Source organism: Bicyclus anynana, chromosome 21, assembly GCF_947172395.1.
Source record: "Bicyclus anynana chromosome 21, ilBicAnyn1.1, whole genome shotgun sequence".
Taxonomy (NCBI): domain Eukaryota; kingdom Metazoa; phylum Arthropoda; class Insecta; order Lepidoptera; family Nymphalidae; genus Bicyclus; species Bicyclus anynana.
Window position 1 is genome coordinate 1,768,045 of NC_069103.1, and position 22,593 is coordinate 1,790,637.

At 37.3% G+C, this 22,593-nt stretch overlaps 2 protein-coding genes across 6 annotated transcripts in view; one reads left to right on the forward strand and one right to left on the reverse strand.

The window, feature by feature from the left end:
- Positions 1 to 2,666, forward strand: part of LOC112047987 (CLIP domain-containing serine protease HP8) — a 10,124-nt gene extending 7,458 nt beyond the window's left edge. The window contains exons 6-8 of the mRNA XM_052888083.1: positions 91 to 192; positions 1,027 to 1,297; positions 2,097 to 2,666. Coding sequence (XP_052744043.1) covers positions 91 to 192; positions 1,027 to 1,297; positions 2,097 to 2,145 — 422 coding nt within the window. The 3' untranslated portion in view covers positions 2,146 to 2,666. The remainder of the gene's footprint in view (positions 1 to 90; positions 193 to 1,026; positions 1,298 to 2,096) is intronic.
- A 155-nt stretch (positions 2,667 to 2,821) lies between these two features.
- Positions 2,822 to 21,583, reverse strand: LOC112047959 (CLIP domain-containing serine protease HP8). 5 transcript variants are annotated; one of them, XM_024085280.2, is made up of 8 exons: positions 21,333 to 21,583; positions 19,905 to 20,075; positions 12,541 to 12,713; positions 10,815 to 11,181; positions 9,989 to 10,179; positions 6,885 to 6,990; positions 6,073 to 6,253; positions 2,822 to 4,640 (listed from the first exon to the last, which is right to left on the reverse strand). In XM_024085280.2, exons 2-8 carry the CDS (start codon positions 19,957 to 19,959, stop codon positions 4,400 to 4,402), a joined length of 1,314 nt encoding a protein of 437 aa, XP_023941048.1. In that variant the 5' UTR covers positions 19,960 to 20,075; positions 21,333 to 21,583; the 3' UTR covers positions 2,822 to 4,399. The 5 variants fall into 5 exon arrangements, with proteins under 5 accessions (XP_023941048.1, XP_052744039.1, XP_052744038.1 ...); XM_052888079.1 differs by having other exon boundaries at positions 19,905 to 20,115; XM_052888078.1 differs by having other exon boundaries at positions 21,206 to 21,583.
- Positions 21,584 to 22,593: the final 1,010 nt, after the last annotated feature.

A 22,593-nucleotide genomic window follows, 5' to 3' on the forward strand; every position in this document is an offset into this window, starting at 1 on the left:
TTAGCGAAAAGCCAAAACTTGTAAAAGTCACCGAAGAACTTTAGTAATGTTTAATCCTGACAGTGAGACAGCATTTTCATTTGTTTGCAGACTTTGTGAAGCCGATATGTCTTCCTGTAGCCGCATCTCTAAGGCGGCAGACATTCGAGGGGGCAGACATGGAGGTGGCGGGATGGGGAAAGACTGTAACAAGTGAGTGAGACCGAACCTAGCTCTTAGCCATTTACACTAACCAGCAGCTAAAAAGTCACGGTAAAAATCTCTCGCATATTTCAAGATACCAAAAAAATAAGGTGAATCCGTAGGGAATCCGTAGAACATTTTTTACAACTGATTACTATCAAGTAAATTTTTCGTGGAGCCGTGATAGCCCAGTGGATATGACATCTGCCTCCGATTCCGGAGGGTGTGGGTTCGAATCCGGTCCGGGGCATGCACCTCCAACTTTTCAGTTGTGTGCATTTTAAGAAATTAAATATCACGTGTCTCAATCGGTGAAGGAAAACATCGTGAGGAAACCTGCATACCAGAGAATTTTCTTAATTCTCTGCGTGTGTGAAGTCTGCCAATCCGAATTGGGCCAGCGTGGTGGACTATTGGCCTAACCCCTCTCATTCTAAGAGGAGACTCGAGCTCAGCAGTGAGCCGTATATGGGTTGATAACGAAATTTTTCGTGAGTAGCTTAATCTCGATGAGATTAAGCTTATAACATAACTTTTTTGTTTTACGAAAATTTTTGGTTCTTGAGCTAACAGAGTTACCAGGAAATAAACATTTCTGAGACAATGTACCACGTTACACGTAATTTGTAGGAAATTGTGGCTTTTAAGTTGTATTACTGTTAGTTAAGCAACAGTAAAAAAAGTCTCAAACTGATCATGATCAGTCAAACCTACTCTTTTTAGACTGCCTAAAAAGTTGAGTAGGTTGTTTGACTGATCAGTTTGAAGGCAGTGTCAAGCTTGTGTATGTATGTATGTATTTTTTCAGTTTCGTTTATTAATGTTAACGACTAATGTTTTCAGAATGGACGTCATTCGCCAAATTGAAGTTCACGTTGTCAGCCGTCAATAGAAGCGATTGTCAATCAGTGTACCAGAGGATCGGACGTAACATATCAGATAACCAGATCTGTGCGGGGGGCCTGATGAGACAAAACTCCTGCAGGGGAGACTCTGGGGGGTCTCTGATGGGGCAGGTCTCTGCCATGAACTGGATGGCCATCGGCGTGTACTCTTACGGACCCACGCCTTGTGGGACCCCTGGATGGCCCGGGGTGTATACTAGAGTCACTGCGTACGTGGACTGGATACTTTCTAAGCTGAAACCTTAATTTTGAACTATTATTTTAATATCGATAACAAGGCTATGCATGTTTCACACGAAATTATAGAGACCACTGTCGCCGATGACTTATTGGCTAACTTTATTTTAAGTGCCGAGTGCGGGAATACTGTGCTATGTTCTAATCATCATTAGCCCGCCGACCCGCATCGTAGCAGCGTGGTGGGTCTAAGCTCAATATCCCCTCTCCTGTAAATTAAATATCACGTGTCTCAATCGGTGAAGGAAAACATCGTGAGGAAACCTGCATACCAGAGAATTTTCTTAATTCTCTGCGTGTGTGAAGTCTGCCAATCCGAATTGGGCCAGCGTGGTGGACTATTGGCCTAACCCCTCTCATTCTAAGAGGAGACTCGAGCTCAGCAGTGAGCCGTATATGGGTTGATAACGAAATTTTTCGTGAGTAGCTTAATCTCGATGAGATTAAGCTTATAACATAACTTTTTTGTTTTACGAAAATTTTTGGTTCTTGAGCTAACAGAGTTACCAGGAAATAAACATTTCTGAGACAATGTACCACGTTACACGTAATTTGTAGGAAATTGTGGCTTTTAAGTTGTATTACTGTTAGTTAAGCAACAGTAAAAAAAGTCTCAAACTGATCATGATCAGTCAAACCTACTCTTTTTAGACTGCCTAAAAAGTTGAGTAGGTTGTTTGACTGATCAGTTTGAAGGCAGTGTCAAGCTTGTGTATGTATGTATGTATTTTTTCAGTTTCGTTTATTAATGTTAACGACTAATGTTTTCAGAATGGACGTCATTCGCCAAATTGAAGTTCACGTTGTCAGCCGTCAATAGAAGCGATTGTCAATCAGTGTACCAGAGGATCGGACGTAACATATCAGATAACCAGATCTGTGCGGGGGGCCTGATGAGACAAAACTCCTGCAGGGGAGACTCTGGGGGGTCTCTGATGGGGCAGGTCTCTGCCATGAACTGGATGGCCATCGGCGTGTACTCTTACGGACCCACGCCTTGTGGGACCCCTGGATGGCCCGGGGTGTATACTAGAGTCACTGCGTACGTGGACTGGATACTTTCTAAGCTGAAACCTTAATTTTGAACTATTATTTTAATATCGATAACAAGGCTATGCATGTTTCACACGAAATTATAGAGACCACTGTCGCCGATGACTTATTGGCTAACTTTATTTTAAGTGCCGAGTGCGGGAATACTGTGCTATGTTCTAATCATCATTAGCCCGCCGACCCGCATCGTAGCAGCGTGGTGGGTCTAAGCTCAATATCCCCTCTCCTGTAAAGACCCTGTAGTCATCAACATTAGCCTTCTTGGATGGAAAAATACGATCTCAAGCCGCTAGCATCGCCAGCATTTATGGGGGGTCGACATACACAGCGCTTTCCGGTGCGGGGTCGCCATTCCAGCATCTTGGGAATTGCGTCCATCTACCAACGTCATCATCGATGGTCGTCATTGTTATTGCATTGTTATAACTTCAAATACAATCATATTCAAGAAAGTATATCTTTATTTTTTAACCTGACGCCTTACAATTCCACACATTTGTACTCAGGAAGTAGGCACAATGATTTACTTACACTGATACAATTAATACGTAAAATTTTATATCTTAAACCTTGGTAGAAAGATTGACTACAGAGGACGTACACCATCCATAAAGGTAGTTGTCGATAACTTCATTAATGACCTCAATAAGGTAGACCAAACTTCAACCAAGGAGATTCAATCAAACAAACAAACTCTTGTTTGTTTGTTTGATTGAATCTCAGGAACTACTGGTCCGATTTGAAAAATACTTTCAGTGATAGATAGTCCATTTATCGAGGAAGGCTATATTTTATTTTCAAAAAAATTAGGAATCCTTCCTAAAACTCCAATAATGTAATCCATGATGTACAAAAGTTTTGTTTACATGGAGTGCGCTGCCAAAACTATTGATGTTAGAAATTAGAATAAAATAATATACTATAACTTTGCAGAACACATCATTTTCTACAAAACACGTCGCGACAGCATATATCTATCTTCTATATTTTAGCAGACAAAGTATCTTTAGTACTTTAATAAATTATTTAAATCTTATACTAAGGTTTACGTCATTATTTACACAACTAAACTTAAATCCTTATCAAAATGAATTACATAATAATCAAGAGGATATTGTAGAGATAAGATTTGCCTTTTACAGGATGTTAATTAGAGTTACAAGTAGTACCTGCTTCCCGCCTATTTCGTATAGATAAGTGTCGCCGCCTAGCGTATAGTAGCGTCATTTCATTTCATACTTTTATGACTTCCGGTTACTATAGTTAAATTTGATTAAGTAACAATGATTATCAATCCGAACAGTGGAGAGGTTATTATAATTTATATAAATATAATTATTTATTTTACGTGATACAAATTCATCATTGGTTATTTTATTCTTAACAATTGTGACGTCACGTTATGATTTATATTGTATTTCTCAACTTTGTGTTTCGATATTTTAATATTATTTTACGATCGTTATAAATATCCTCTAATTAATTTATGTGTTTTAGATAGAATTATAACGTTTGGTTTGCATAATAATACTCCGGAACTATTATTAAAACGTACTTGTATTGTTAACATATTCGTGCTACCAACAGTAGACACTAACTTTGCAAATATTATAAAATAGAGGGTTGTTTAGCAGATTCATTGATATACTACCATCAGCGTGTAATATTAGGTAACATTATAGCGGAAGCTATGCTGAAATTGTTATCGAATAAATTTGTGTACAGTGAAACTATTATTTTACTTCTCCCACCTTCTGTTACATTAGTCATATAGTTTCGGATATAATACAAAATTTCTAAAAGACGCAAAAATGCCGCTAAAAGACGCCCTGCGGTTTCATCCACATAGCTCCTGTTCCCGAAAGAACCCGGAGTTAAAAAATTGTCTATGACACTCGCAAATATCGTCGATCGCAATTGACATCGATTTTAACGCGGACGAAGTCGCGGGCGTCCGCTAGTAGCAAATAAATCGATTTTAATTATTTATAATGAACTTCCACGTAGACTACATTGTATTGTCATCCGCGTATATTGTCCAATATCCAATCCATGTAGTTGGCGACCCTCGTATAGATGCCAGGGAAGCCGGCGACGCCGCATCGTTTGGACCCGTAGGAGACGACCCCTCGCTGCACGTACCGGACCCCTGCGGCGCCGGTCCGGCCCGGGTACATCAGGGGTCCGCCGGAGTCCCCTCCGCACGAGTCCTTGTCTTGCACCCCGCCCGCACATAGCTGCGACTTTTGGATAGTGACAGATCTGTAATAGTAAAATAGTAGATTGTTATACAAGGGGCTAAAACGACCCATTATATACGAGGTATCTTTAGGTAAAGCGAGGGCCGCCAAATAGAAACCGAGTATATAATGGGTTTAGCCCCGTGTGTTACACTATATTTTTCACTACGATTGCGAGAAAATAAAATAAAATAATTCCGTACGGTAATTCAATGTTTTATTTTAATTAAAAGTTCCAGTACGAAAAACCAGTACGAACTTGGAAAAATTTATGTTAAGAGATGTTTTACCCGGTAACTTAATTTAATTTAACTGTTGTGAAGATGAATAATGAGTATGTGATAAAAACTTCTTCCGTAAGTAAATCAACTCGTTGTTCTTTTCTCCACTTATTAAATTTTTCGTAGGTATTTAATTTGTTGGTTCATTTTGTTCCATCTTTAAATTAGGGTCACCATTCTCGATAGATGAAGACATAATAATTAATGTTGCAAAATATGTAAATTACGGTCACAAATTCACAAAGAGTCTTTAAAAAATCAAGTATGGATTATTCACAGCAAATTGTTTTTAAATTCTCGCTCTTTAATTTTATTTTTCTTTACTAATATAATTTTTTCTCATGAAGAAAAGCCGTATATATTACACCGTACAACCTTGTCTTCAAATCTCAATCTCGCTCTTTAAATTCGCAACTCAATAAAAATCATATAAAAAAAATTGCCGCATTCCACAGACAAGAACGCTGCATTTTATTCCAATTTCAAGTTTTATTTTTATCAAACAATCAGGACCTTAGCTCTGGCTCAATCGCTCGACGCGCGGAGCCATAATATAACCAAAAGAAGAAGAAGAAGGGCCTTACCTACGATGATTCTATTTGCGAATAAAACCTCCTTCGTTATAAAGTAGGCTAGTACTCGTAACAGGCAAAAATTAAAAAAACAAAATTACTTTAGACCCTAGAGGCTGAAATGCTTGTTTAGCCCCGCTGTGGAGTGGTAATATGACAATGTTTTTGAGCAAGAGTAGTGAAAAAAATATTTTTTTACAGAAAATAATGTAGGTAAGTTAATATTAAAATTAAATGAGCTTTTACACAAGCAGTTTTGAAAGGCAAGTCTGTCTGTGGGTAGTGGCTCTACAACAGATTCTGTCAAGAGCCGGTAAGAAATACAATGTTACAATTTATATATTTTTTTAGCCTCAATAGCTCAACGGTAAGAGCGGCCGGATTTATCACCGAGGGGTGGTGGTTCAATCCCCGCCCCGTTGGTCTATTGTCGTACCCATTCCTAGCACAGTCTTTCCCAACTAGTTAGAGGGGAATGGGAATAATGATCATAATTATTATAAAATATATTACAAATATTCTTTAAAAAATAAATATTCGTAAGAGTGTGGAGGGTCTGTCCTTCTTAATTTAAGGTACTCAGTGCCCTTGTTTGTCTTACCCGTCCCTGTAGATCCCCTGGCACTCCGCGTTGGAGATGACGGGCAGGTCGACACTAAGCAGCACGGGGGACTGCAGACCATCCTCCGTGGCGCCCCAGCCCGCTACCACACCGTTGAGTCCCTCCAGACTCTCTGACACCAGTGAGGAAGTGGTTGGCAGGCAGATCGGCTTCATGCTGTCTGAATGACAAAATAATTAGTTAAGGTATATTAACACCGTGATAGCCCGGTGGATATGACCTTTACCTCTGATTCCGGAGGAGGGGTTGCACCGGTCCGGGGCATGCACCTCCAAATTTTCAGTTGTGTGCATTTTATGAAATTAAACATCCAAACATTCGCGTTTATAATATTAGTAGGATTATCACGTGTCTCAAACGGTGAAGGAAAACATCCTGAGGACACCTGCGTACCAGAGAATTTTCTTAATTCTCTGCGTGTGTGAAGTCTGCCAATCCACATTGGGCCAGCGTGGTGGACTAAGGCCTAATCTCTCTTATTCTGAGAGGAGACTCGAGCTCATCAGTGAGCCGAATATGGGTTGATAACGACGATACTACCAGTTTGTAGGTTATTTAGAGTTTCGCCACAGAATACATATGGTTTCGCTTTAGATGTAGTGGGACTTTGTTTAAAGAAACTGATTCAAGATAGAAAATTTTGAAAATTTCGAAAAATGAAAATATAACTTGGTTAAAGCGATTTTTGGATTTTTTTTTAAATTAGTTTTAGACAATTAGGTGGTGTATCTACCATTTGCGTTTTATCTATTAATTACGGAACACCTTGTATAAACAAAATTGTTACTTACCAAGAGAAAAGTCTGCTGGTTCAGCTAGCCGTATGAGACCGATGTCATCTGCTAGAGTCTGCGGGGAGTACTGTGGATGCGGGATTACTGAGTCTATTGATACATTCTGAAATTACAACATTAAACATTAGAAAACCATCTTTATTACTGGTATTACTGGGTTACTCTACTGGGGTCAGTTGTATGGACTTATTTCTTTTATTATTCTTTTTTTTTTCCTTTTTTATTATTTACAAGTTAGCCTTTGACTTTTGACAATCTCACTTTATGGTAAGTGATGATGCAGTCTAAGATGGAAGCGGGCTAACTTGTTAGGAGGAAAATCCACACCCCTTTTCGGTTTCTACACGACATACAACAGCCAGACTTTAAGAAAATCTCAATCGGCCCAGCTGGGGTCGAACCCAGGACCTCCGTTTTGTAAATTCATCGCGCATACCACTGCGCCACGGAGGCCGTCAAATTCAGTGACAAGTTATGGCCCGGGATCCGTGGAAAAAATGTACGAGTGATTACTATCAAGTAAATTTTCCGTGAGTAACTTATCTTGGTGAGACGGTCAACTTTTTTATTTACGAAAATTTTTGATTTTGGTAGCCAACTGGGTAATGAAAATTTCTTAGCGTCGGAACGAGACAAACCACGCAATTTGTAGGCCATTGTGGTATTTTTTTATTTATTTCCCAACTTAAAACTCCTAAATGGAGATAGATCATCCTCTGGATTAACACTTAGATATGCTACTTTTAATCCCGGAAACATCCATTATGAAATTTAACGAGGAAGAAGTCGCGGGCGTCCTCTAGTAGTTTCTATTTCAAATCAGGTAGGTCAGATGCTTATGATTTTTAACACCTCACGCAAAAAGAGGGGTGTTATAAGTTTGACGTATCTGTCTGTATGTAGTACCATAGCTCCCGAACTTATGTGCGAGTGTTCTTGGACATGTTTGACGAAAATCGGTTAAGCCATATAAAAGTTGTGAGAGGTGAAAGTGGGACAGAATAACAGAATGTCTGCAAATATACTCGAGTGGGGTCTCAAATGAAAGCGCACTGAAAGAGAATATCGATGACTTGATCGAGACTGTAATTAATAATTTCATGACGTTGGGGTTTTTTTACTAATTTATTAAGAGGCAAGAGGGATATAATTCATATACCAATTGTTGAAAACCAAAAAACCAAAGATCCATATCCAAATTATACATGCAATATGTACATGACATATTGTCAATTGATTAGATGTTAATTTTAATAGGTTGATAATAAAAACCAAAATAGTGAATATGCCTGCAATTAACGCTAAAACACGAAGCTTTCCAGTTAGTTGAGAAAAAAATAGTTTAATTACTATAAAAAATACGCATCATATATACCTTACCTTACCTAACCATACCTAATAACTTTAATAACTAGATTTATGTTATCAACGTATTTGCATGAATATTTTATATATTACACAAAAGTCTGGCAGATTTTACCTTCAACTACAAACAGGATAGATAATGCAAAATGCCACGTTTGTTTCTGTTTTTAAAATTCAAACCAGTTTTTTAATGATGCAAAAGGAAAATAAAGTACGAATTGAGAACCACATATTTTCGTCGTAACATTCATCTTAAGACTACACGTGCAATTAATTAAATGAAACTGTGGGAAAATTATTGTACCTATATCTATTGTAATCATTTTCCAATATTATTCATCGTGTGTATAGTCGTATGTCATCAATTAGTTATAATATAATCAACCTATGCTTAGACTTAACACGTTTCTTAAATGTGGCTTAAGTTGAACTTATACTAATCCAAGCAAAACGCGTCTAACAAATTTTATAATCCTATCCTACTATTCTACTAATATTATAAACGCGAAAGTTTGTATGGATGTTTGGATGTATGTTTGGATGTTTGTTACTCTTTAACGCCGCTACTACTGAAGCGATTTGGCTAACATTTGGAATGGAAATGGATTTTACTCTGGATTAACACATAGGCTACTTTTTATGCCAAAAAATCCATGGTTTCCCGAGATTTGCGAAAACTGATGATTTTAATGATGAATGTTTGTTACTCTATCACGCCTCGACTTAACTGAATTAGCTGAATATTGGTATTAAGATATATTATAGCATGGATTAACATAGGATACTTTTTATCCCGGAAAAATCCATGGTTCCCGAAGTCGCGGGCGTCCGCTAGTTCTGTACCTATATGAAATCCCATGACACGCTCGCACACTTCTCCGTGTCGAATCCTCCGAATCTGGAAGATACCCCAGGAATCCAAAACTAATTCGGATGATATCATCAGATGCGGCGGATATGGTGTGCGAAATCTTCTTGATCTCGATTCTTTCGACGCGTTCGACTCGGATAAGTGTGCGTTCAACTTTAGTGACTTAGAGTGACATTGAGTCGGTTACGATTATCATGCCACAGGAGCAAAGACCCAATGCGGGTTGGACTTGATAATGGTGCTGATTAGGATATTTGTTTTTTTTTCTACCTTTAACGAGCGCTATCAGACTAATTACATAAGGATATGCCTCGCTAGACGTTACTATTATAAGAGAAGATAGAAGACCAAATGAAAACTCGTTTTCTTCAAAATGAATAGTTTAAAAAACTAAAAAACACGCTTGATACCCATATCATGGGAATGCATTTCAAATAGCCTGTCCGCCATATTGGATTTAAGTCATGTGCCTATTTTTTTCGTATTCCTGACAATCCTGACAAAGCAAATCCTTTGATACTTATGTCATGGGGGTGAATTTCAAACAACCAACCAAGTCAGCCAACTTGGAGAGGCCGCCATATTGGATTTGTAATGACGTTTCTTAGCTAACCATGTATTGTCATCAGAACTCAAACTCAGCGTGTGCAAAATTTCATCTAAATCGAAGACTAGATATGAAGACTAGAAGTGTTCCCCATACATAGTTAGTTTCAAGTGAAGCTAATTTAAGCGTGTTAAAAATGACAGACAATTTTGTTCGTGAATTCGGTTGCGATACTAGTCCTTATGTAATTAGTCTGAGTTATCAGACGTTAATAATTAAATGTCCAGAGACGTACCAGAGACATCGGTCTAGACTTACTCTAATTTTCGGCGCACAAATCAATTGTCCCTCCATCCTCTCGCAATCAGGGTCTCTCCTGACATCATACTCTCCCAGTACGACGGACGTCAGCCTCAGACTTCCTCTGAGGAATGAGATGCAATGCGCTGCCGTCAGCACGTACCTCTCTGTTATCAAAGTACCACCACAGCTCAGTCTTGTGCCACGTCCTGGAATTTATACAATTTTTTTTTCAAGTAAGAACAATTTTTCTCTCTTGACGCTATTATTCAGATAATAGACTTTTTATAGCTTTTTCCGTAATCTATAGATTTACTAGTTACGGAGAGTGAAGTCAGAGTTTAAAGGAAAGGAATGATCAATTATTGTTTTTTTTTTTGATAAACTTGGGGACTACTTATTTAACACTATTACTATTGCTAACACAATTACTAACACCATATGGGTGAATGGCCTGAAATAAACAGTTTTTTTTTTTAATTTAACATTCCGAAAAATATACATTTGAGATCCTCTTTAACACACACACTCTCACTCTCAAGATCCTCTTTAACTCACTCTCTTTCGATGTGCTTTTCATTGAATGTCATACGATGCGATTTTAACATGGGCCCCTCAAAATTGACCTACATATTCAGATCGTAGACTTTATAAAGTTTGGTTTTGTCTACTGACATTTAGTGGCAACCCCTACAACTTTTTATTTACCACAATAAGAACCTATAGACGTTGGGATCCCAAGGTGCTGGAATGGCGGCTCGAGACCGTTGTGCTTGGAGGTCCATGCAAGAGGTCTATGTCCAGCAGTGGACTACAATAAAAGTAATATGTGATGTGACATTACCTGATTCATAGGACAGCAGGACCATCCACGGCATCTCGAACAGCTTCGTTCTACTGCCACCAAATATTCTTTCACCCTCTATAGCACCGCACTCCGTGGGCAGAAGATTAAAGTTTCGATGATTTCTTATATCCGGTGTCCTATCTATTGAATTATATACACTATTTGTGTTACTAAACCAGTTGTTATTGTTGTTATCTTGGTCCCTGTTGTTATTGTTGTTTTCTCTATCCCTGTTGTTATTATTCTTATTGTTTCCATCAGTGTTGTAAGGATTTTCTGTTGTAAATGAGCCCCATGAGCTAGTGCTCGGTTTAGAAGTGAATGGTTTTGGTGTATTTCTGTTACTACTGGAACTGCAGCATACCTGAAATGTTTTGTTATTTTTGTGTTACAACTAGGGTTGCCATCTTGAAATGTATGCTGTATAACTATATGTTAGGAGAAACCCGGGGACAACCGGGCATGTTTCTCCAGGTTTTTCCTATTTTAGAGGGAGTCCAGGGAGCATCCGGACGGGCATTTCATTTGTGATCAACTTCCCAACTCTTGAGAATTTTTATAGATTTATTATCATCATCTCCTTTCTCTTATCCCACTTAAGCAGGGTCGGCAAAATGCCTCAGCGCTAACGGCTTGGCAACCGATAAAACTGATCGAGTGTTGGTCGTTGCATGACATCATGCTAATCGCGACCAACACACGATCAGTTTTATCGGTTGCCATTAGCGCTGCAGGCACGTAGGCCAGATGGTGAGTGGCTAGCATAAGTTTGGTTTAACCAGTCACATCCGGGCGCACTCTAGACGTTGAAGCCTCTGAAGGCGTCGCCGTTGACGTACGTCAAGGAAGACATCATCACTCACTTAGCATAAAGGTAGTCGTCTTCCGTTCTCAGCGACCGCGACGCGTGACCGCGACCTGCGCCCGCACGACCCACTGCTTATTATGAATTTATATGGAGTACAAAACAAAGTCCAAGACCGTGTCGCGCGACGTGTACTGCTCCATATAAAGCAGTGGGTCGCTAGTCGCCAGTCGCGTTCGCCAAGATCAGAAGTTTACCTTAAACCCCCACTCGCACGAGCGTCGTTAAAAAAGCGTTCAAATACAATAAATGCATTCCCAAGTATATGTCATACGACAGCGTTTTTAAAACAGGACGTTGTTTTTCGAGCAGCGTTGCATTTTCAATTTCGAGCGTTGGAAATAGACTTTTATTTAACTTCATACTATTGTTACGGGGTACCCTATTACTTCAGACATAGGGTTCATAATCGCTTGCCCCTTCGTGTTGTTTACAAGTCGAGATGTTTTGATCGCATATCTATTGTTATTGTTTTCATTTGGCAAACTCCGTGGAATCAACAACACGCGTGTAAGTGGTCCCAGAATTATGTGGGTGTTTGGTGGATATAAATACACGACAGACGCGATGCTCGGGGCAGTTAACTTCGAAACGGAGTGAAGTGAACATTAAGTGATACAAGCGATACAAATGAACAATACTGAACTCGGCTACGATTTTGGACTACGAATTGCCTACGTTTGGAAGAGTGTATTGATACTCGGATCAAGGAGTGGAATAAAGTCTTATACCAGTCACCAGGTGTTTAATTCTAAATCCTCGAACCCTAGTTCGTAACACTATATTTGAACGCTTTTTTAACGTTCGTTAAAAAAACTCTCGTGCGAATGAGGACTAATTAAGAATTAGTAAACATACCAGTGGTTCATCGAATTCGAAGCCGCACCCTAGTCTCTGCAACTTGTCCCGCATGTGTGAAGGCATCGGAGTACCGGAACGTCGGATCTCGTTCAGAAGAGGAGTGCACTGGGACAATTGCTTGCAAGTGCCCGCTCCATTCTCACTTGTGCAAGATTCACCTACGTACTGAACTAAGAAATAAGAAGATATGTTTTATATTTATTTGTATTTTATAATCAACCTATATTTGGCTCACTGCTGAGCTCGAGTCTCTTCTCAGAATGAGAGGGGTTAGGCCAATAGTCCACCACGCTGCAGCTGGTCTAATGCAAAATTGGCAAAATGACCTAACCCCTCTCATACTGAGAAGAGACTCGAGCTCAGCAGTGAGCCGATTCTGTAGGAAGCTCTTTACACAATGAAAACGAGAACAATGTCTAGGTACCCTACCGACAAAGACGTACCGCCAAGCGATTTAGCGTTCCGGTACGATGTCGTGTAGAAACTGAAAGGAGTGTGGATTTTCATCCTCCTCCTAACAAGTTAGCCCGCTTCCATCTTAGACTACATCATCACTTACCATCAGGTGAGATTGTAGTCAAGGGCTAACTTGTAGAGAATAAAAAAATAAAAAAACTTTTGGTGAATATATTGCAATATAATAAAAAAAAATTAATAAAAAAATACAACCGACTTCAAAATTATAATAATGTTTTTACTAAACTAAAAAGTGAAAAATAATTTCGTATGTGCTACCTTCTCAGGTTGCTCAGTGCGATCAGTTTGAAGGCGGTGCCAAGTTAGTGATGTATTAATTCAAGCCGTTTAAATCATACAGATTTAGCATTTTCAAACACTTCTTTCAGAAATGGCTTTAATTTACACAGCACTACCTTGGTACCGCCTTCAAACTGATCGCACTGAGCAAATTGAGTTATATATTAAGTTATTTTTACACAAAAAAAACATACACTCGAAATGAGAACCACCTTTTTTGAAGTCGGTTAGAAAAAGTTGCAAACTGCAACTAGATTTTGAAGTCTTTTTAGAAGATTTTGAGGTCTTTTAAGAAGTTTTTTATATCTATTTTTTTTTTTACATATTATGAGTAGGTACTTAGACTAATATAATATTATAATAATTATTATTATCTAAGCAAGATGTTGTTGAACTCTAACCAAATAAATAAACACATACAATACAAATTACACATCGATAATTATGTACGTTATTCATGACACATTATTATTCCTTCATGTAGATAATACTATACAAAAATATATATACATTATTATATTACTAGCTTGACGCCTGCGTCCGCATGTAATACAGTTTTTCCCAAATCCAGCTGGATCCATGGATTTTTCCGTCATAAAGTAGCCTATATTTAGCTCCATAACCTCCTCTATCTTCTAGTGAAAGTCCCATTGTAATAGGTTAAGCCAATTCAAAGATAAACCTGGGCAAACAAACAGAAAAATCAACAAAAATAAAGAAAAATGTTCAATTGTTTTGTATTATATTTTTTTATACAGTGCTTTTCAACCAAAAAAAAGTATTCCTACATAAGCACTAGAGAAAATTAAAATTAAAATCACAGACAAACACTTCATTTTCATTTTTATGTATCGATGTGTTTGTGAATCATTATATACCTAACTAATAACATATGAGGTAAATACAACCATATTATAATCATTATATTAAACAGGTATTTTAACTATTGTTTAATTATATAAATATGCGTAGTAAACAATAATTATTATTAATAGATCATTATAAATCTCAGCAAGATTTGTAATATCTGTTTACTTGCCTTGCTATGTTGTTCACTCAATATAAAAAATAAAGGAAGCCCTTTCCCTTTCTATTGTTATTAGTTTTTTTTTTTCAAAGAAGATGGTCCATTTCACGTCCACTCTTGTACCCCGTATCATTAAAATTTTAAAAATATAGGGTATTTCTTAATATCTTAATAGGTGAATAAATATAACTAAATTAAAAAGAAATAAATTAAATTAAAACCCAAGTTTTTGAGTTATATCAAAATGGCGCCCATAAAGCAACTATGACATGACATTTGAGAGCAAACGTCAAAACGACTATTGCGTTGAAAACGTCATCAATTTGGCATTGTTACCCATATTATTGTTGCATTTCTTGGGAGAGAATGAATATTATTTCGAAAGAATTAAAATAAATTCATAGATTTGTATAATCGAAAATAGTTAAAAGTTTTCTTTTCCATTTTTTCCCCCAGGGTACAATGACTGATCCTGGGCTCCATACAATTTTAGACCATCTCCCTTATATCCAACGTCCGAATATACCTACATCATAATCGGTTCAGCAGTGTAGCTGTGAAAAGGTAAAGACAGACCTACGGTAGCATTTATAATAGGTATAGATTGCTCATTTAATCAATAAAAATAAGAAGTCTAAAGTTCTTAAAAATAAAAACTAAAGACCCCAATCAAAGCAACCATAGGTGCAAACTTTTATCTTAAGGAAAACAAAAATGTGGTTATGGATTACCTTGAAGCTAATTTTTAATCTAAAAATATGTATTAATTGGACTTGCTTCCTTGTATCTTATTGGTGTATTTCTTTTTACGGAAAATTACCATTTTTAGTTCACTTTTATATACTTAGACGATATTCCAACACCATAGTACCTATTGCTCCTTAAGTCGCGCGAAAGTTTGTATGGATGTTTGTTTGGATGTTTGTTACTCTTTAACGCCGCTACTACTGAATCGATTTGGCTGAAAGAGGAATGCCCACCGGCCGGCTCAGGGAAACCAGAAACATTATATTATCATCTTCATATACTTTTATATCCCCGTATAAAAGTATATGAAGATGATAATATAATGTATAAATAAGGATCTGGTTAAATAGTTGGCTTAGTAAAAGTATGTTTCTTGAAGAAATATACATTTTTCCTACTTACTCTTTCAAGTAAATGTGTCGGGGCTATAGATTTATAACTCATAGATAGCGTGTAGTTACAGGATTCTTAAGCTGTTTTATGTGCCCCGAAATGGGAGCCCTTGACGCATCGTTACGCTACGATAAGGACGCTTGTGTCCGTGTCGGGGAATGAAATTAGCTTTGCTCTCATGCTCACATAATCACAGAACTGGGTGGAGTGAAAAAGTGGGGTGCGGGTCTATAGGTCTATTAGTCAAGGTCGGGGCTTTTTAAATAAAGGAGATGATTCAAAATTGTATGGAGCCCAGGATTATTCATTGCACCCTGGCGGAAATAAGAGAATTTTTTTTTTAAACTATTGATTATACAAATCTTTACTTCTTTCGAAATAATATTCATTCTCTCCCAATAAATGCAACACCAATATGGGTTATAATGGCGGATTGATGACGTTTACAATGCAGTAGTCGTTTTGACGTTTGCTGTCAATTGTCATGTCATAGTTTCTCTAAGAGCGCCATCTTGATATAACTCAAAAACTTTTTATTTTTTTTTTTCATTTTTATTTATTTCTTTTTATTCACTTAATTAGATTTTAATAAAATACTTGTATTTTAAAAGTTTTAATGATATGGGGAACAAGAGTGGACCTGAAATGGACCATCTCCTTTTGTACTTGTTTTCGTTAACATTCAGATATAGTCGACCATTAGTACGATAAACAACGTAAGTGAGCGTATTTAAATGAGCTTGCGGTTTGGAACACTGCGGTTTCTTCGAAAATAATTTAGTAAAATAATGTCTTATGCGATACAATTTTTTTAATTAATTCATTGTTTAAGGAAAACCCCACTTGAAAACAACATTTATTTATTTAAACGACGACATTGGAAAATTTAAACACGTAGACAACGAAACCTATACCGAGGCACGTTTGCTGAGAGACGGGACGAAGGGCGCAGGAGCGTACAGAACAGAATGAAAGTTAGAATTAAACGATAATATCATAATAAAACCTAACCTTTTTTTATTGAAAAAGAATAAAATAAGGAACTTAAGCTAACTTATCCTAATAACTATACAAATCATGCCCATGTGGAATGGTGGCAAGAATACTGGCTGCATTTGGACAGCCAGGCTGATCCTTTAAGCAAAAAATGGGCCAGCCCTTCTGTCACCAGTCAAGGCAACAAGCCGCGGTGAAATGATTCGGTAAAATTTTTTGGCACTGCGACTCCATGGCCCAAGGGTCTCCACGGCAAAAAGTATAAATATGTAACTCTCTGTCAGAGAGGCATACCTACTTGGTCCACTTACTGGCGGCTCCCGGTCTTGATTCTGTCTCCCTGATATGACACGGTGCTAATGTGTCAACGCATATAGCGTCCCACATTAGGGCAAGCCCCATTTCCCAGGGAAACAGCGTCAATCCCTCAGGTCTCTTGCCATCATCCCGAATTTCTGACGGCTCGATTAGCGCAGGAATATTTATGGTGGCAAGAGCCCTTTTTGCCGAAATAGCCTACCGCCACTCCTTTGGCATGAAAGCCCGTGAAGAATTTACATAATAATGTATATTAGTAAAAGGTTTTTTTGGAAAGTTAAGAAAATCGTGCCGATCACTGGATTTTTTTAGAAAACCTAATGACCATTTCATGGATGTTTGATAGGTACTCAATCAAATTTGTTGATCGACCCTTCGCCAGGTGGAATGAAGACATCAAGCGAGTCGCAGGGATTCGCTGTATGCAGGCGGCTCAGTATCGTGATGTTTGGAAGTCCCTACAAAAGGCCTATGTCCTGCAGTGAACGTCCATCGGCTGATATGATGATGATGATGGATGTTTATGGATGATGATGGATGATGACGATGTTACCCAACGGCTGAACGGATCTGGATAAAGTTTGGCTTGGTGATAGATTAAAGTCTGTTTTACAATATAAACTACTTCTTATCCCGATATTTCCTTAGGAAAAGGGGTGATAGTATAGTTCACAAAACTTATAAAAACATTTAGAGACGAGTTATTGGATTCTATTGTGAGAAAAAATCGCTGGATGCTGGCGGCTCAATACCGATTTGTTTGGAAGTCCATGCAAGAGCTCTATGTCTAGCAGTGGACGTCCAACGGCTGTTGGACGATGATAGTGAGAAATGTTTGTGTGGGATGATAGGTTGTTTTGGTTTATAACAATTGGTACAGTTAATTAGTAGGTGTGTTTAAGTAGCTCAACGGTAAGAGCGGTCGAACTCATCATCGAGGAGTGGTGGTTCGATCCCCGCCCCGTTGGTCTATTATTGTCATACATACTCCTAGCACAGTCTTTCCCGACTAGTTGGAGGGGAATGGGAATATTGGTCATATTTAAAAATATGGCAACTATTCTTTAAAAAAAATAACCTATTTTCAGAGGCAAATTCGTAGTTATTTTCTGTCGAGTAAATGTAATGAAATCGTGTTCTGAAAATTACCATCAGGTTAGAAATACGATCTATTACAACCACAAATTTATTAAAATTTATATGAATTATAGATTTTACATACAGCTGCAAACATTTAGCTTTGTTTAGCTATACACAGCGCCTTAATACTGACATCCACAAGTCTAGCATAAAAAAGCAACTTGCTATTAAAGTTGTTTACATCGAAATCGTAAACTGTCCCTATAAGCAGTTAATGTCAATCGATTTTAGAAAACCATTAATTACACGTTTTAATTACTGGAATCTTCAATTAGACTCGGCTCCGGTTCAAACGATCCATTATCGACGGAACGCACTAATTGCCAACTCACTTTACTTATATGATATCTATAATTCAAACACATATTTACTTGTATCTCTATACACTTGTATGAAGATGCAATAGTCCTCTATATTTATGCTTTCGTCTTCAGGCACTGAAGTATACCTATTTATACCTCAGTCTCAGAAAGTCTTTGAACAGCCTTATCGCAAGCTTTTAAATCCGTAGCGATTCCATAATGTTCTTCTCACATTTCGTACCCTGAAGTCAATAAGATACTTATCGCAAGATTGTTTCGTATATCGATTTTCGATATTATCGATCATTTATTGGTAACTTTAGTTTTAAGTTTTCGACTATTATTACCACTTTACTTTTTTAAACTACGATTAAATTAAATTATGACATAATCTTGACCTTTCAAAAGTGCTTGTAAACTAAGCCTAATTGAAATAAATGAATTTTGACTTTTTGACTTTGACATTTAATTGACTTAATACCACTTACTTATGTTCTTAATAAGATGGACAGATATGATGGTTTTGCAAAAGTTTTCTTCTTCCAAGCGTGTTGCAAGTGATGAATACATATACCGAAACTTAGTCTTTAACTATGGGCTTAGAAGGCTCAGAGTCATTCAGCGGGTATGGGTCGAGCTATGCTCGAAATATCTCTGCATGATCGATCCAGAAATGAGGAGTTCCGCGGAAGAACCAATGTCACCGAAATAGCTCAACGAGTCGCGAAACTCGCGAAGTCGGCATTGGGCAGGGCACGTAGTTCTCAAGGTGCTTGAATAGCAAACCACACATCGGAAAACGCAATTGGTCAATCACCCCACTTAAGACTTCATGTAACCAATGTCATTCGATGCCTACTGACGACCTGATGTGGTTATACAGTACAGTATAATACATCATACAGTAGGTAGATGACATTTCTCAATTTATTTGATATTTATTTATAATTAATTAATTAGTGAATAGTAAATTAATTAGTGAATAGGCCAGCAGGGAGTCGTCTAAAACCGTGTTGTCGATCGGCTGATAATGATGATGATGATGATGATGAAACTATCCTTGAAAGATATACAAGCGACGTATTTTTGTAGATTACTAAAAGAGAGTGTATAACTCTCTTTACGTTATAATATCGCGTATTAGTAAGGGTTTTCGATAAAAGCTTCTAGCAACTTGACTTCCACTTCCAAATATCAATCGATTTACATCTTTTTTTTTTATTCTCTACAGGTTAGCCCTTGACTACAATCCTACCAGATGATGCAATTTAAGATGGAAGCGGGATAACTTATTAAGAGTAGGATGAAATACACACTCCTTTCGGTTTCACACAACATAGTATCGAAACGCCCTCGGCGATACGTCTTTGTCGGTAGGGTGGTAACTAGTCACGGCCGAAGCCTGGACCAATTAAGAAAACCTCAATCGGCCCAGCCGGGGATCGAACCCAGGTGCTCCGTCTTGTAAATCCACCACGCATACCACTAGGCCACGGAGGCCGTCAAAAATCACTTTATCTATAATTAATGCAAACCGCATGACAGACGCGGTGAAGGACCATGTTTTATCATAATATGTACTAGTGTAAATTATCTTTTCAACAAGCATTCAGTCCTTTTAAATAGAATGTCCAAAAGAATCAAATAAAAAGATAATAGTCAAAAAATCGTAGATAACTTACCACATTCAACACACAGCAATACAAAAACAAAACACAGAACACACTTGGCAAACATTTTGTTATTTTTATCGAATGTCACTTCACTATTACGTCGAAATGTCGATAATAAATGAGTGCGAGTTCACATGTCAGCCGCCAACGAGAAGGGCAGGATCACTAATATCGAATCCACTAAAAACAATAAATTAAATCTCGAGTGACATCACTATTACTAGGAAGTGCCGGTATATGCAGAGATAATAAAATTAATATAACTGTTATTATAGTTTGACTTTATAGAAATATCCAAATTTATATATCTATACTAATACTAGCTGACGCCGCGCGGTTTCACCCGCGTGGTTCCCGTTCCCGTAGGAATACAGGGATAATATATAGCCTATAGCTTTCCTCGATAAATGGGCTATCTAACACTGAAAGAATTTTTCAAATCGGACCAGTAGTTCCAGAGATTAGCGCGTTCAATCAAACAAACAAACAAACAAACTCTTCAGCTTTATTATATTAGTATAGATTGTAAAACGGAAGTTTGTAAGTTTGTTTATACGTTCATATCTCTGTAAGTCCAGTACGATTGTAAAAAAATATTTTTTTATAGGTATTGTGATATCATAAGAATCTTATATCTAAAATCTACTTCCGTTCCAAATGACAGCAAATCGCTTTAGTTGCCCATTTGTTCCAGGAATGTTAGCCTTGGCCTTGTCTTTACAATACTTCCAATCACCCTCATCTTATAAAACCCCTGTCTTATGACTTATTGAGGTTATAAAAACTGTTAAGGTATACACATAAATCTATTAATTACTATTGTTTTATTTCGTAATAGGTATTTCCTTTATAAATAAGTATAAAAGCCTTACGTCACTCATTCATTGTCTGATTAATCACGAAACCTCACAAACCCATAAGACGTTTTTACTTCAATAGGTACTGTGATGCAAAGGAAAGGAAGGAAAAACTTATTACCAAAAGACATGACGCAAAACAAACAAATCTAGCTGAATCTACATCAGTAAAATGTATTTTATTTTTCCCATTGCAAAGTACTGAATAACTCATTTGTATTTTGCGGTGGGAGTGAATTTACCCGACAGTTTTTCTATATGAGCACCCCACTGAAGCTTACAATCCAAGGTCACTCCCAGAACTCCCAGCTCTCAGTTTTTGAGGTTAGACAATGACTAATGTACGAGTTCTAAGAAATGTTCACATAATTTTCGACTTATGAAATAAGAAACCCGCGTAGTTCCCGTTCCCGTGGGAATATGGGAATAAAATATGTAGCCTCTGATACTCACAAACAACGTGGCTTTCTTCTGGTAAAGGACATTTCAAAATCAGTTTATTAGATCAAAAGATTACCCCCTACAACCTTACAAACTTCACATATTTATAATATTAAGTTAAATTAAAAATTACTAGTACACTTGTCACTTCAACAATTTCTTCGTCTTCAAAGTGTTTATATATGAGGTCATAACTGAGACCTCATAAAATAATATTTTGCGTGACCTCACATAGGTTACAATTTTGATAAACTCTCACATTTCACAAAAATATTTTTAATCTCTAAAACTTTGATTTTATAATTTGTTTACAATATTGGCAATTTCTAATAAGTCAGACTATAGTTATTCATTTGGGCCAACCTCCCTGGTTGATATTTGTATAGGGAATACCGTTTACACTTAAGATGAACAAAGTACCTATTACCGTCTAGGTAGTTCATAACTTAATTGATAGACGCGTCATACTATCTGCGTCTTAGAAATATACATATATTATCCTTACGTCAAACAAGAACAAATTGTTTCATTCAATCACAACACACCCGGTTTTTTTAATAGTATTTACGATACTTTGCCGTTATATCTTTGCGTCATCCTTATCATGCTAATGATTAGCTTGGAACATAGTGTCACTTCGTTGGAGGAGGTAACTGCGCTCGTTAATCTAAGGCAAAGCTTAATAAAATAAGCCTCAATCGCCTGAATTTATCGCAACCAACCGTTCACCGAGCCTATTATGTAACTTGTACCAATTCAATAATGAGTCACTACTTAGTTTTCATCGTATTTTCGCTTTTGTAATCAACTACTGTAACTTTCATCGAAATAAGCTTGACTGCTCGATTTTACATTAAGTGACAATGTTTTTTTCAAATTAAATTACGTAAATACCAGTTTTTCGTTAAAATAACGTTACTACCAGCTACTACCACTACTATACTACTATGTTACTTTATGTTTAATGATGATAATTGTGTCATTTCGTTGAATTATTTGTTACTTGAATGGTTCACACACCGCCCACCGGGTTAATAATCCTGCTGATCGGAAGACAGCTAAAATAGCCTGTAAGGTACTACAGGCTATTTTAGCTGTCTAAAGGAGCGCTGACAACAAAGAACTTTAATACCTTTAACCTTATTAGATTATTAATGTTAAAAATGCTTACTAATGAATACAGGGCAATTGCCTTACTTTGGTTGCCGATGAAGAACAACGCGTCTATGCTTATTATAACATCACGGATCACGGGTCACTTGCTTATAAAACGGGTTTCCATTGCCCTCTTATCTGGTATCTGGTCTTCTCTATAAATGAGATAAAAAACAATACATATAAAGAATGATGATCGTACTCTGTGGAATTAATACTAATTAATACATTTTAGGAATAATGAA